The sequence below is a fragment of the Lissotriton vulgaris genome, chromosome 7 (assembly GCF_964263255.1).
Source record: "Lissotriton vulgaris chromosome 7, aLisVul1.2, whole genome shotgun sequence".
NCBI classification, from domain to species: domain Eukaryota; kingdom Metazoa; phylum Chordata; class Amphibia; order Caudata; family Salamandridae; genus Lissotriton; species Lissotriton vulgaris.
The window spans coordinates 1,165,225,087-1,165,239,262 of NC_141695.1; the positions used below are offsets into that span (position 1 = coordinate 1,165,225,087).

Genomic DNA, 14,176 nt, shown 5'->3' on the forward strand with positions numbered 1-14,176 from the left:
CAGTAATGACCTGATGAAAATCCCTTTAATGGTTTGAGTAGTTTAGTGTCTTGGCTGGTAGCAGGTGTGAGCAGATGTACTGCAGCACAGACAGGTGCCTTTTCCTCACAAAGTCACATAAGAGCTGAAATGAGATACCAAAGTGATGTAGGCTTAAAGCCCTCCATATAAAGTCATATCACGTTAGACATAAATGTGACCTAAACATCTAGGTGGAGAGACAGCAGAAATTGCTCATGATGTGCTGCCTCTCTTTAGGGAAAGGAAGGAGGAAAACGTCTGCCTAATGCACAATATATGTAATGCAATGTGGGCTTAGGTGACTTAGTTGTATTCATTTGGACCATTCACATAGTGCGCAATAGACATTTACTCATTTCTTGGCACTTAATAATAGTTTTATGCCATCCCACAGTTTTCACCTAAAAGTTTGGGTAACTTTTGTCCCCCGTTTCGCCTCTACAAGTATGTGATTTCCTCTGCAAACTCTCTCAAATGGTATCCATTTGTTACTTTCAGATGAGTGCAGCAGATATGAAAATAATGATGTCTTTGTAGCAGGCGCGGGAAGGATAGGCAATACGCTGATTCTAGTAGTTCTAGGTTTTATTTTGGAATACAGTGAATCTGAACTTTTCTGTCTAGTGCTTCGTACAAGTCTGGGAGAACGGCTCCTCGCTGCTTTCCTGATGCCTGAATCTGTGGAGGCTGTTCTCCGTCCTCGGTCGGGTGTCCGCCGAGGAAGGTCTCCGTCGATTTCCGTGGTGCCCGTCAGTTACCGGAACAGGGAAATAAAAGGCAAGAAAACGGTGTATCAGTATCCGTTCTGTATTGCGGATTACAGGGAGGGGAGTGAGGGACCAAACACACGTGAGACACTCTGTGACTAACTGCCGAGGTGAAGGGTTTTGTGCTCGTGGTAGGGGAAAAACACCATGGAGTTAGGGATCCCGGGCTTAGTCCGACGTTACTGTTTTACGAGTGACCCAACCCCTTATCTTGTCACGCACCTGGTTAAGCCATACACCTCCCCCGGGTGTATGGCTGGGCGGCTCGTGGTGTCGATGGCCTCCTGGCGTCCCTTCTTTAACGTCCTCCGCTCGGTCCTTCTGCTGTCTCTCCTCGGACCCGGTCTTCCTTCGCTCCGCTCCGCTTCCGTCTTCTTTCTCGTCTCTCCGTTCGTCCTCCGTATACACGTTCTTCCTTAGCTCCGCTCCGCTTCCGTCTTCCTCCTCGTCTCCTTCCTCGCTCTGGGTGAACAAGCACACCCTTGATTCGTCCATTCCTGCATATGAGGTTTCCGTATCCTGACGAGACTCCTCCCATTCCGAAGTCCATTCAGAATTAAAGGGCCAGTGTGTGGATTGCGTGTCTACCTCTGTTTCAACGTTCTGTGGAGAGGAAGAGGTATTGTTTAACATTTGTCTACTTTCATATCCTTTACAGTCATTTCTTCGTGCTGACCCCGCTGTGTTACACACCTCCCCCTCCGGACACTCACGATCGGGGAGTGGATGACGGGATAGGAAGTCCGCCCCAACATTCTCACAGCCTTTGCGGTGATGTATAGAAAAGGAGTATGGTTGCAGTGAGAGGAACCACCGCAAAACTCTCGCATTATTAGCTTTATTGCGTGCCATCCAGAGTAAGGAAGCGTGATCTGTGAACAGTTCAAAACGCCGGCCTTCCAGGTAATATGCCAGTTTTTCAATGGCCCATTTAATTGCCAGGCATTCTTTTTCGACAGTTGCATATTTTAACTCCCTAGGGAACAACTTCCGGCTGACATATAAAATTGGGTGATCGAGGCCATCCTGACCAGTTTGGGAGAGCACTGCCCCAATCCCGTAGTCCGAAGCATCAGTGTGTAACGAGAACGGGCGAGTGAAATCAGGGGAAGCCAAAACTGGTGTAGAGGTAATCACGGACTTCAGAACTCTAAATGACTCCTGCATCGGTACGGTGGGACGAACCGGTGAAGATGCTCGCCCAGCGTTTTTCAGAGCGTCAGTGAGAGGGGCTGCAATGTCCGCAAACTGTGGGATAAAGCGTCTGTAGTATCCCACCAGTCCCAAAAAGGAACGCAACTCCCGTCTTGTGGATGGGAATGGAGTGTCAGCAATGGCCCTAACTTTCTCAATTTGAGGTTCTATCAAGCCATGTCCCAAGACATATCCAAGGTATTTAACTTTATGGAAAGCTAGTTTGCATATCTTAGCGTTGACAGTGAGGCCAGCCTTCCTAAGCGCTTTCAAAACCACAGACAGGTGTCGGAGATGAGACTGCCAATCTGGACTGTAAATTACAATGTCATCCAGGTAAGCCGATGTAAAATCCGACAACCCCGCGAGAACAGTGTTCATTAGGCGCTGAAATGTAGCAGGCGCCCCATGAAGGCCAAATGGAAGGACCGTGAACTCAAAATGACCCTCCTCTGTTGAGAATGCCGTTTTTTTGATGTCTTCGGGTCGCAGAGGCACCTGCCAATACCCTTTTGTTAAGTCGAGGGTAGAAATGTATTTGGCCTGTCCTAGTCGCTCAATTAACTCGTCCACTCTAGGGATGGGATACGCGTCTGTAATGGTCGGGTTTTCTGATTAGATGGGATCAGCCCCTGGGGGCCCCTCCAACCCAGCCAGAACGTAACCACCTCCCTCCTCAGGACCATCTATCCAGGCACCTGGGTACCTACCTGAGGATGGGGAACTCGCAATATACAAGCTCATATTATTAGAAACACCACTAAATCTATAGGGATACTAATAATACTCACTGATTACTAAGGATAACTTATAGTCTCGCGGCCACTCAGACCCAGACTAATCTACCCCAGGGCAGATATGACACACAATCCGGTGCGTCTACACATGGGCCTGCAGAACCCAATGCTCTCTTTTCCAAACGGTTTACAATCCGGCAAACCTACACGCCAGTATCCCCCCTGACGCTCTCACTTACACAAGCCACAATCCTGTGGGTATCCACGCTGGTCATCCACCCCAGCGCTCTCACTAACGCTGTATATCAACGACGACCACATTCCTATGAACACCTTCAGATATATGTCTCTTCACTAAGGGTCTGCTACTACAATAATATTATGGGATAGCCGAATTACTTAGTGTCAACAATTCCCTAGCTCAAGGGCTCCCTGTTCTCTCTATTTATTCAGACTTACCGGATCAGGGGCAGCATCTGTTCTGGCTGTAACATCTGACTAGGAGAAAAAGGTTACCTATGCTTTGGAACAGAAGACGCTGTTTACAGGATTATGGGAGGGTGTACTAACTTGGTCCCTTAGTTGCAGGTCTCCTCTCTCCCTCACTATTACTTACCTGATCAGGGGTAGCATCTGTTCAAACAGTAATACTACTAGGAAAGGGGATTACCCTCACTGTATGGGGACAAAGATATACACACTATGTGATTGAGTTATTCCTTGATTTAAGCGCTCCTACTCCCTTCTGATCCATCTGTGGCTCAACGGCAACTGGCTAGAAGCTAAGATAGCTTTATCATAAAAAAACTCAATGACACTAATTCACTAATTAAATGGGGTCATTTATTGTAACAATAATAAAGTACACATACACAAAACTATGGGGTCTCTATAACTAGCAGTAACTTTAACACCCCGCTGAAAGGAAAGGATTAGACATACAATTTATTTGTGGGGTAGCAGGATACTTTAACACACCGCTGAAAGGGAAAAGATTAGACATACAATAGCCTAGGGAATAAAGACAAGATTAAGATGCAAGTGTACTAGTTCAGACTACCTCACCTATTAGAAAGAAGATTTCTCTCTGCCTCTGGTGGGATTAGGGCTCTCTCTGTCTCTCCCTCCTTCACCACATCACCACGCCTCTGGTTCAGTTGCTCCAGCTGACAGCCTTCTTTGATGCTCTCTGCACTCTATTCTCTCTCTCCTGATCTTCAGCAATCGTCTGCCTTCTTTCTCCATTCAAGAACTGCACTCTATTCTGCAGCTCCAGCAGACATCCTCTCTCTCTCTCCAAGCTGAACTGAGCTCCAAGCTGAACTGAGCTCCCAGCTGTTCTGAGCTCCAAGCTGTTCTGAGCTCCAGGCTGAACTGCACACAAGCTGGAATGAACACCACGCTGAACTGACCACTCCTCCTCTCCTGTAGCTCGCTAATATGGAAGCTTGTCCTTTCATGGAAAGTTACGGCCAGTAACCTGCCGCCCACCAAATTCTTGTACCTCCCCGTACCAAGGACACGTTCCCAGCTGGCCAGCCTGAAGTTGTGTCTTCGGAGTGGAGAAAAATACATTCCTTCGATAAGGGCCAGCCTGAGCCGGTTCTCTCCAAGCGAACAACAGCTTTAACTATAAACTTGACCTTTACTCTAAAAAGCCTCTCAGCTCCCTCAAGATGGAGTCGCTCTAGTTCTAGGCCTGTAGGCCTGAAAGGGATGAAATACCCCTTAGCTCTGTCAGAATACCTACATAAACCATACCAATGTGTCTAGTATGTCAAAGCCAATAGGCAATAGACAGGTTAGAGTCAAGAATAAGGGATCTATCATCATATTAAGCAGCTATCCTCTTCTAGGTCTGGAAGAAAGGGCTTAAAAGGGCCAACACAAGCTAGGAATACCTATCCTAGATGTGAGCAAGACTAAGATCTATATCACTGCTAAATAGAGCCAAAAACTCTGCCATTACATTCCACCCTTAGATCCTTATCTTGCGAACATCTATAAACAACAACATCCATATAAACAAACATCAACACAATCTATCAACAATTCAAAAACTAAAAAACTCTCTAAAAAGAATGACAACTTAAGGAAATCTACCTGAAACTCAATTGTAGGGAATACAAATCTAACAACCAACTGAAAACAAATCAAAGCACCCTTGATTCGAATGCCGAAACATATCTGAGATTGGATCTGATAACAACAGAAACTAACCAAAGCATCCTCAAACTAAATGTGCCTCAACTTCAAGTGATAACTGGTGAAGTCTAGTGATGTAGGGACTTATGTGTTGAATGAAAACAGCAAGGGGCCTAAATGGGGCCTACCTACTTCGGACAACTTAAGAACTAAATGTGTTTCAACTTCTAATGAAAAAACAACAAAGGGCCTAAATGAGGCCTACCTACTATGGTCAACTTAAGCTAATGATGACACATGAAATCTATTGGTGTAGGGGCTTGAATGTGTAATAAAAACAACAATGGGCCTAAATGAGGCCTACCTACTATGGTCAACTTAAGGTAATGATGACTCATAAAATCTATTGGTGTAGGGGCTTGTTTGTGGGATGAAAATAACAATGGGCCTAAATGAGGCCTACCTACTATGGTCAATTTAAGGAAAAATTTTGGTGAAATCTGAGAAATAGACATGACAAATGGTTCTCAAGGTCTGGGCAAACATTAATACATAATCATGCTAAAAGACACACCTCCCAGGACAACCTAAAGTCTAGGGTAACCACCCTTTGATCAATTAAGGTGAAATTGTAATAACAGAAAAAAAATGAAGACAACCCCATGTCTATAAGATAGCTGGTGTATATATATAACACCTAGTTTCTTCACACTGTGGAACACATGTGTGCACCACCATTCAAAAAAAAAAAAAAGTCCTTCATTGGCAAAAACTGTCTTGAAGAAAACAGGAAAACTATAATAGGTGACATGTTTTTTTTTTTTAAAAGTGGGGCCTGCTCATAGTGATTGCAAAGAAAAAACATGGGAATAATGCAGGCCAAGGAATTACATAACCAAATCCTTTTGCGATTCTGTCACAAATAAAAAAAAAACTTGTCTCTGATTGTTCAAGTCCAATGTCAATTTTGGGACATCAGTGTAGGTCACCACCCTGCATCTTCGGTATCCGGACACTTCCTCCGATGCGGCCATCCACCACCCTTCCGGTCTGGTCTGGTCTGGATCCATCTTCCAAAAATAACAAACTAACATAAAAACATGAAAGTAAAAAACTAAAATAAGAAAGGAAGTGGGGGGGGGGCCGACCCACGCACCAACACCACAACCCAGCAATCCTAGGACAAGAAAACAAGTATCATTAATCTTGCATGATAAAATTTTCTATTTAAAAAGCACCCCGAGTGCCTTTCATTATTGAAAAGAAAATATCCTAATTAATTAAAAACATTCAAAATCTAATTTTTAAGGACATTCAGAATGGTCTAATCATACCCTAATCCTCTGTGAGACAGCCCCTCCCTTCAGAATACGCAGGAGCCAGGCTACAGTGTGAAGCAATTTGAATCACTGCCAAGTGATGATCTCACAGCAGGAGCAGGGCGCTGCAAGCCTCCCTTTCCCTGATCAGGGAAGCCTGCCCAGGCCTACTGTATCTAACTAACTCCGAGGGCCAAGAGTCTGCAAGAATCCCTTATCAGCAGGCAATGAAGCTGCCTGCATCGACAGCCAGGAAGAGCGAGTTCACCCCACCCTTACATAAACATTCCGTCCGCAGAACAAAATTGGATTATGGCCAATCATTAACAGGCCATGTTCGGAGCCTGCAGAGGAAAAAACCTGTCTTCACAAACCAGCTGGTCTGCCAAGGTCGACAAACAAATTCCTTTGGAAACTGTTCCCAGGCTTGATTTTCTAACTAACGAAAGCTAGCATTTTAAAAAAAAAAAAACAATTCTGTTACAATGTACTGCTACTTAAAAGCTCCACTTTCTAAAAAGACTTTTGTCTAACTAATTCAGCTGAAGGGCAAGACATTTGAAACATGGACACTTATTTAGAAAGGGGCAACTTACTTCTGCACACAAGATTATACAGTCTGCATTTTAAAAAAAACGAATTAACATGGACTATTGGGTTTAATATTTCTCTGCACATATATCTATCAGGCAGCATATTTATCGTGCAAGGTATTAAAAATATATATTGTCAGCTGTTGAAAGAGAAATAATTGTAAAACAACATAAAATGCAGACACATTTCACCATTGTATTTTGTTCAACCAGGGACAACATGTAATTATGCATTACAGTGTAATTTATAGCGCAAACTTTTCAATTCAACCTAATAAAAGGGCCACATTCATATATTATCAAACAGCCATTTATTTTCTAACTGAGTGGATTAACTTACATTAGCATATTAAAATATCCACATTTGAAAAAAAAAGGTTCAGTTTGCATTTGGGAAAATAATAATGAGAACACATTTATTTTAAAAGCACACGTTTGCCTTTCACTAATTAAAAGCACATGTTACCATGCACTGTTGGGCAAGATTGATTATTCTCAACCTGTGATCATTGCAAAACATCGGCCAGCACATTCCTTTCTAGATGGAAAACCCTCAAAGAAATAATTAATGAAAACAGCCCCGTAGCGCGCGCACACCAACTGGGCCATCTTCTAATATTTCACACATTTTAAACCATGCATTCAAAAATAATTCTCCACACGTCTGTGGATGCATATTAAGAAGCACATTTACTCTCTCCGTGCAAACCCTTATCTCAATCCGACTGGTTGATTTATAACCGACCGACCCCTAAGAGTCAGACACATGAAGTCATCAGTTCCAAGGCAAACCCACACAAATTCGTAGACGCATTTCAAAGCACAAGATGTTACCTTTCCGTCAAGAAGCTGCCAAAGCACGTAGGCAGACCCAGAAACCAATAAAAGTCAAAATCAAACCATATGTTAAAAATAAAGACTGCCATCACAATTCAAGATATTAACCCTTTGGCAGCTCAAGCACAATCATTCCCCAATGTCCATGGATACATGGGAAAGTCATGAGCACATCTCTTCACGTTTACAGATAACACGTACACACATTTTCAAAACGTTATCCCCAAGCACCCGAGAGAGATCCAGCTCTCTCCTGCCTAACGTAATGACAATATGCCCTGTCCAAGCCATGACCACATGGCGCTATTCACAAGCCATATTTACAAGACAAACTCTTCACAAACAACATATCCAAGGCGCAATGCACAAGGAACACAGCAAATCAACATAAGAACACGCACCTCACAAGCCACATTAACATGGCGCTATTCACAAGCCATATTTACAAGGAGCTATATGCAAAGAACTTCACAGATCATATAACAATGAACACATTTCACATTGCACAGCATAAGCAGATGCAGCAAGCAATTTAATGGGCAATTTAAAAGCATTTTTTACACACATTTATACAATTGGACCACCACAAAGATGTAACTGGCTTCCTCATGTAATGCCATCCTTCAACCCTGACAGTTTAAACACCAAGATGAAAACCATTCCTTCCACCCTGAATAAACCAAATGCCATGATGTAATGCAATCTCCTCACGCTGCAACTGTTCAAGCCCATAGGTCACACAGGCTACATAAACTGCCAAACTACGCCAGATGGAACTGGCGCTCAGGGCACTCCCCCACAACACATGGGAAACTCTCCAAGCACATGGCCAGATCACACAGGCTTCGTAAACTGTTCGTAGACGCCAGATGTAATGGTCGGGTTTTCTGATTAGATGGGATCAGCCCCTGGGGGCCCCTCCAACCCAGCCAGAACGTAACCACCTCCCTCCTCAGGACCATCTATCCAGGCACCTGGGTACCTACCTGAAGATGGGGAACTCGCAATATACAAGCTCATATTATTAGAAACACCACTAAATCTATAGGGATACTAAGAATACTCACTGATTACTAAGGATAACTTATAGTCTCGCGGCCACTCAGACCCAGACTAATCTACCCCAGGGCAGATATGACACACAATCCGGTGCGTCTACACATGGGCCTGCAGAACCCAATGCTCTCTTTTCCAAACGGTTTACAATCCGGCAAACCTACACGCCAGTATCCCCCCTGACGCTCTCACTTACACAAGCCACAATCCTGTGGGTATCCACGCTGGTCATCCACCCCAGCGCTCTCACTAACGCGTATATCAACGATGACCACATTCCTATGAACACCTTCAGATATATGTCTCTTCACTAAGGGTCTGCTACTACAATAATATTATGGGATAGCCGAATTACTTAGTGTCAACAATTCCCTAGCTCAAGGGCTCCCTGTTCTCTCTATTTATTCAGACTTACCGGATCAGGGGCAGCATCTGTTCTGGCTGTAACATCTGACTAGGAGAAAAAGGTTACCTATGCTTTGGAACAGAAGACGCTGTTTACAGGATTATGGGAGGGTGTACTAACTTGGTCCCTTAGTTGCAGGTCTCCTCTCTCCCTCACTATTACTTACCTGATCAGGGGTAGCATCTGTTCAAACAGTAATACTACTAGGAAAGGGGATTACCCTCACTGTATGGGGACAAAGATATACACACTATGTGATTGAGTTATTCCTTGATTTAAGCGCTCCTACTCCCTTCTGATCCATCAGTGGCTCAACGGCAACTGGCTAGAAGCTAAGATAGCTTTATCATAAAAAAACTCATGCACACTAATTCACTAATTAAATGGGGTCATTTATTGTAACAATAATAAAGTACACATACACAAAACTATGGGGTCTCTATAACTAGCAGTAACTTTAACACCCCGCTGAAAGGAAAGGATTAGACATACAATTTATTTGTGGGGTAGCAGGATACTTTAACACACCGCTGAAAGGGAAAAGATTAGACATACAATAGCCTAGGGAATAAAGACAAGATTAAGATGCAAGTGTACTAGTTCAGACTACCTCACCTATTAGAAGGAAGATTTCTCTCTGCCTCTGGTGGGATTAGGGCTCTCTCTGTCTCTCCCTCCTTCACCACATCACCACGCCTCTGGTTCAGTTGCTCCAGCTGACAGCCTTCTTTGATGCTCTCCGCACTCTATTCTCTCTCTCCTCATCTTCAGCAATCGTCTGCCTTCTTTCTCCATTCAAGAACTGCACTCTATTCTGCAGCTCCAGCAGACATCCTCTCTCTCTCTCCAAGCTGAACTGAGCTCCAAGCTGAACTGAGCTCCCAGCTGTTCTGAGCTCCAAGCTGTTCTGAGCTCCAGACTGAACTGCACACAAGCTGGAATGAACACCACGCTGAACTGACCACTCCTCCTCTCCTGTAGCTCGCTAATATGGAAGCTTGTCCTTTCATGGAAAGTTACGGCCAGTAACCTGCCGCCCACCAAATTCTTGTACCTCCCCGTACCAAGGACACATTCCCAGCTGGCCAGCCTGAAGTTGTGTCTTCGGAGTGGAGAAAAATACATTCCTTCGATAAGGGCCAGCCTGAGCCGGTTCTCTCCAAGCGAACAACAGCTTTAACTATAAACTTTACCTTTACTCTAAAAAGCCTCTCAGCTCCCTCAAGATGGAGTCGCTCTAGTTCTAGGCCTGTAGGCCTGAAAGGGATGAAATACCCCTTAGCTCTGTCAGAATACCTACATAAACCATACCAATGTGTCTAGTATGTCAAAGCCAATAGGCAATAGACAGGTTAGAGTCAAGAATAAGGGATCTATCATCATATTAAGCAGCTATCCTCTTCTAGGTCTGGAAGAAAGGGCTTAAAAGGGCCAACACAAGCTAGGAATACCTATCCTAGATGTGAGCAAGACTAAGATCTATATCACTGCTAAATAGAGCCAAAAACTCTGCCATTACAGCGTCGAAGAGTGAAATGTCATTAAGAGCCCGAAAGTCCATGCAAAACCTTTGACTGCCATCGGGTTTAGGGACCATTACAATGGGACTAGACCAATCGCTTTTCGATGGGCGAATCACCCCCAATCGCAGCATTTCGTCTACTTCAGCTTTAATCGCCGCTCTTCTGGCTTCGGGGACTCTGTAAGGTTTAATCCTAACCTTTTTGTTGGGTGGTGTGTCAATACAATGTTCCGCTAGGGAGGTCCTTCCAGGTCTGTTGGAAAAAACATCCCCATAAAGTTCCAAAGTCTCCCTCAGCTCTTCCTGTTGTTGGGCCTTCAGTTCTTCATTATGAACAAGCATGTCAATAGTTGAGCCCTCTAAACCTGGTGTAGTAGCCACATGGATGTCCGCAGTAGGAGGACCTAACCACTTTTTCAGCAAATTTATATGATAAGACTGCTGCTTCCGTGATGTTACCTGCAATTTATAACTAGTACTCCCAATGACCCCCACCACTTTAAAGGGACCCATCCACTCAGCTTTGAATTTATGGGATGAGGATGGAAGAAGAACCAAAGCCCAGTCCCCGATATTAAGGCGCCTCCATTTTTTCCCTTTATCGTAACTAGTCTGCTGTCTATGCTGACTAAGCTCAAGATGGTCCAACGCCAACTCCCTTAGTTTACCCAATTTAGCTTTCAGGTCCCTGGCGTACTCAAGAGTAGTTTTCGCCTCCTCTGCCTGTTCATTAATCCAGGCATCCCGGGTCATTTCCAGCAACGAGCGAGGTTGTCGGCCATAAAGCATTTCAAAGGCTGATACGCCCAGACTACTCTGTCTCTGAGCCCTAATGGCGTATAGTGCTAAAGGTAACATCCGATCCCAATCATCCCCACTAACCTCCATCATTTTACGAAGGGTGGATTTTAGAGTCCGGTTGTAGCGTTCCACCAGTCCGTCCGTCTGCGGATGGTAAACTGAGGTACGGATCTGGTGGACGTTCAACGTGTCACAAATTTCCTTCATTAACTTCGACACAAATGGCGTGCCCTGGTCGGTCAAAATCTCCTTCGGAAAACCAACCCTACTAAACAACTCAATCATTTTGTCTCCGACCTGTCTGGAATTGGCCACAGACAATGGAAAAGCCTCGGGGAACCGTGTGGCATAGTCAACAACAACTAAAATGTGTTGGAACCCCTTTTTAGTTTTAGGCAGCGGTCCGATATGGTCCATGCCAACCCTCTCAAAAGGTTTGCCAATGACTGGTAGTGGTTGCAAAGGGACTGCCTGTGGTCTAACCATATTCATCTTTTGGCAAATCTCACAGGACCTGCAGTAAGATTCGGTATCTTTATAAATACCGGGCCAAAAAAATTGCCTGAGGATATTCTGGGTTGTTTTCTCGGCGCCAGAGTGACCGGCGACGAGATGGCTGTGAGCAAAGAAAAGGACCTGCTCTCTGAATGAGACAGGCACCAATAGTTGGGCGGGTTGCCCCTCGCCACCTATTCTATACAACAGGTCATCATCGATAATAAACCCCGGAAAATTTTTTGAGTTTTCATCTCTCTGATGTGCTTGTTCCAACGCGTTGAACAGAGTGGGATCACTGATTTGCGCAAATTTAAAGCTTCTATCCATAACCCAAGGATCATGTGTCAGGAGCGAGTTCACTATCTGTGTACGTGTACCTGAAGAGCCAAAACCATTAGAGCCTCTTTCTGTGTCTTCCAGCTGGCGGAGTACTTCCAGCCTAGTCTCAGCTATACACTCACAAATTAATTGCACCACTCTATCGCCTTTTCTCACTTGGAAGGCTTCTGTACCAAAATTAAACAGGAGGATTACAACGTTACCTCTATAATCCTCGTCAATAACACCAGCCCCCACGTCAATAAAATGCTTTGCTGCTAGCCCTGATCGTGGAGCAATTCTACCATAGCACCCGGGAGGGACTGCAATTTGTAGGTCAGTTTTTACAAGGGACTTCCCTTTGGCAGGAACCACATAATCATATGCACTGTAGAGGTCATAACCAGCTGCTTTCGCAGAACCCTTAGTGGGGGACGTCGCGTTATTAGTCAACCTCCTAACTTGGAGGCTAGGTCTAAGCGGACGTTCTATTAGGGTATTACCCTCCTCCCCTGTGTGACACACTGTTTTTAGTTTATCCTTAAACATGTTCAGGAAACTAGGGTTATCTGTCCCAATTATTAGGTCTTCGGGTAGGTTGGACATTACTCCTACTCTTACAGTTTGTGGGGGCTCCCCAGTCTGTTCAATTACAATGTCAGCAATGGGGTAGGGCCGGATATCCCCATGAACACATTTGATGTTTACTACCCCCTGGGAAACATATTGCCCTGTTCTGACATAGGGAGTTTGGACTACCGACTGTCGGCAGCCCGAATCTAACAAAGCTGATAATAGATGACCATTGACTTTCACACTTACTCTAAAAGAGCCTCCCATCTCTGCGGAAAACAGTACAGCCCTGGGGAGGTACCCGACCTCCATTGGTTCTTCCTCATTCCTTTTCTTGGGACACATCCGGGCAATGTGTCCCCATTGACCACAGTCGAAACATTGCGGCCCTGTATTGGCCGTGTTCTCAGTCCTCCATGTACGGGGACGGGTGGTATCTTTTCCTCGTACAACCGGTTTCTCAAGTCGTACTACTCCCTTCCTTTCCATCTCAAACGGGAAATTTTTAGGTTGAGCCCGGGTAAATGATGAGGCCATCTCCACTGCTTGTGTGGTTGTTAAATTGTTATGTTGGCGAAGCCACTTTTGAGTAGCGTAGGGAAGAGCCTCAAGAAATTGTTCCAAGTATATTCGGTCAAGTATTTCTTCCTTCGTGCTGGTAGTGGGTGTTAGCCATTTGTCCGCCGCCATTTTTAATCTCACGAATAAAGTTTTGGGATTTTCACCTACAAATCCTCTCTCCTTTCTGAATTTTAGGCGATATGCCTCGGGATCTAACCCCAAATGATCTAGGATTATTTTTTTGATTTCGACATAGGTGGTGTCTCCTCTTGGATTTGCTACTTGGTAAGCAGCCTGGGCTTCTCCGCCTAAGAGAGGTGCCAAAAAGAAGGGCCATTTTGCGACTGGCCAGCCACAGGCCCTTGCTGCCCTCTCGAAATTTAATAGAAATGCGTTGGGGTCTTCTCCCTGTCTATATTTTTGCAGAGATACGGCCGGCGCTCCATGGGTTAGGGTTCTTTCTGTTGTCCCACCCCTCTGTACTGGGTCCGCCCAGGGTTGTTTCTCTTCAATGGCTTTCTTTAGTATCTCTCTGTCGGCTTGTGCAGATACTAGATGTTGTTCTAACACCCACTCAATTCGTCCTTGACCCTTTACTAACTGTTCTACAACTGTCTCCATCTTGACTCCGCAGATGGTGCCTATGCCCGCATTCTCCACCACTGTAGCAGGCGCGGGAAGGATAGGCAATACGCTGATTCTAGTAGTTCTAGGTTTTATTTTGGAATACAGTGAATCTGAACTTTTCTGTCTAGTGCTTCGTGCAAGTCTGGGAGAACGGCTCCTCGCTGCTTTCCTGATGCCTGAATCTGTGGAGGCTGTTCTCCG

The 14,176-nt window shown here is 44.9% G+C and overlaps 1 protein-coding gene across 1 annotated transcript; it reads right to left on the reverse strand.

Annotated features, from left to right (window-relative positions):
- Positions 1–956: 956 nt before the first annotated feature.
- On the reverse strand, positions 957–13,969 carry LOC147703105 (uncharacterized). The gene is made up of 2 exons (XM_086928880.1): positions 13,037–13,969; positions 957–1,391 (listed from the first exon to the last, which is right to left on the reverse strand). Exons 1-2 carry the CDS (start codon positions 13,967–13,969, stop codon positions 957–959), a joined length of 1,368 nt encoding a protein of 455 aa, XP_086785006.1.
- Between the last annotated feature and the right edge of the window lie 207 nt (positions 13,970–14,176).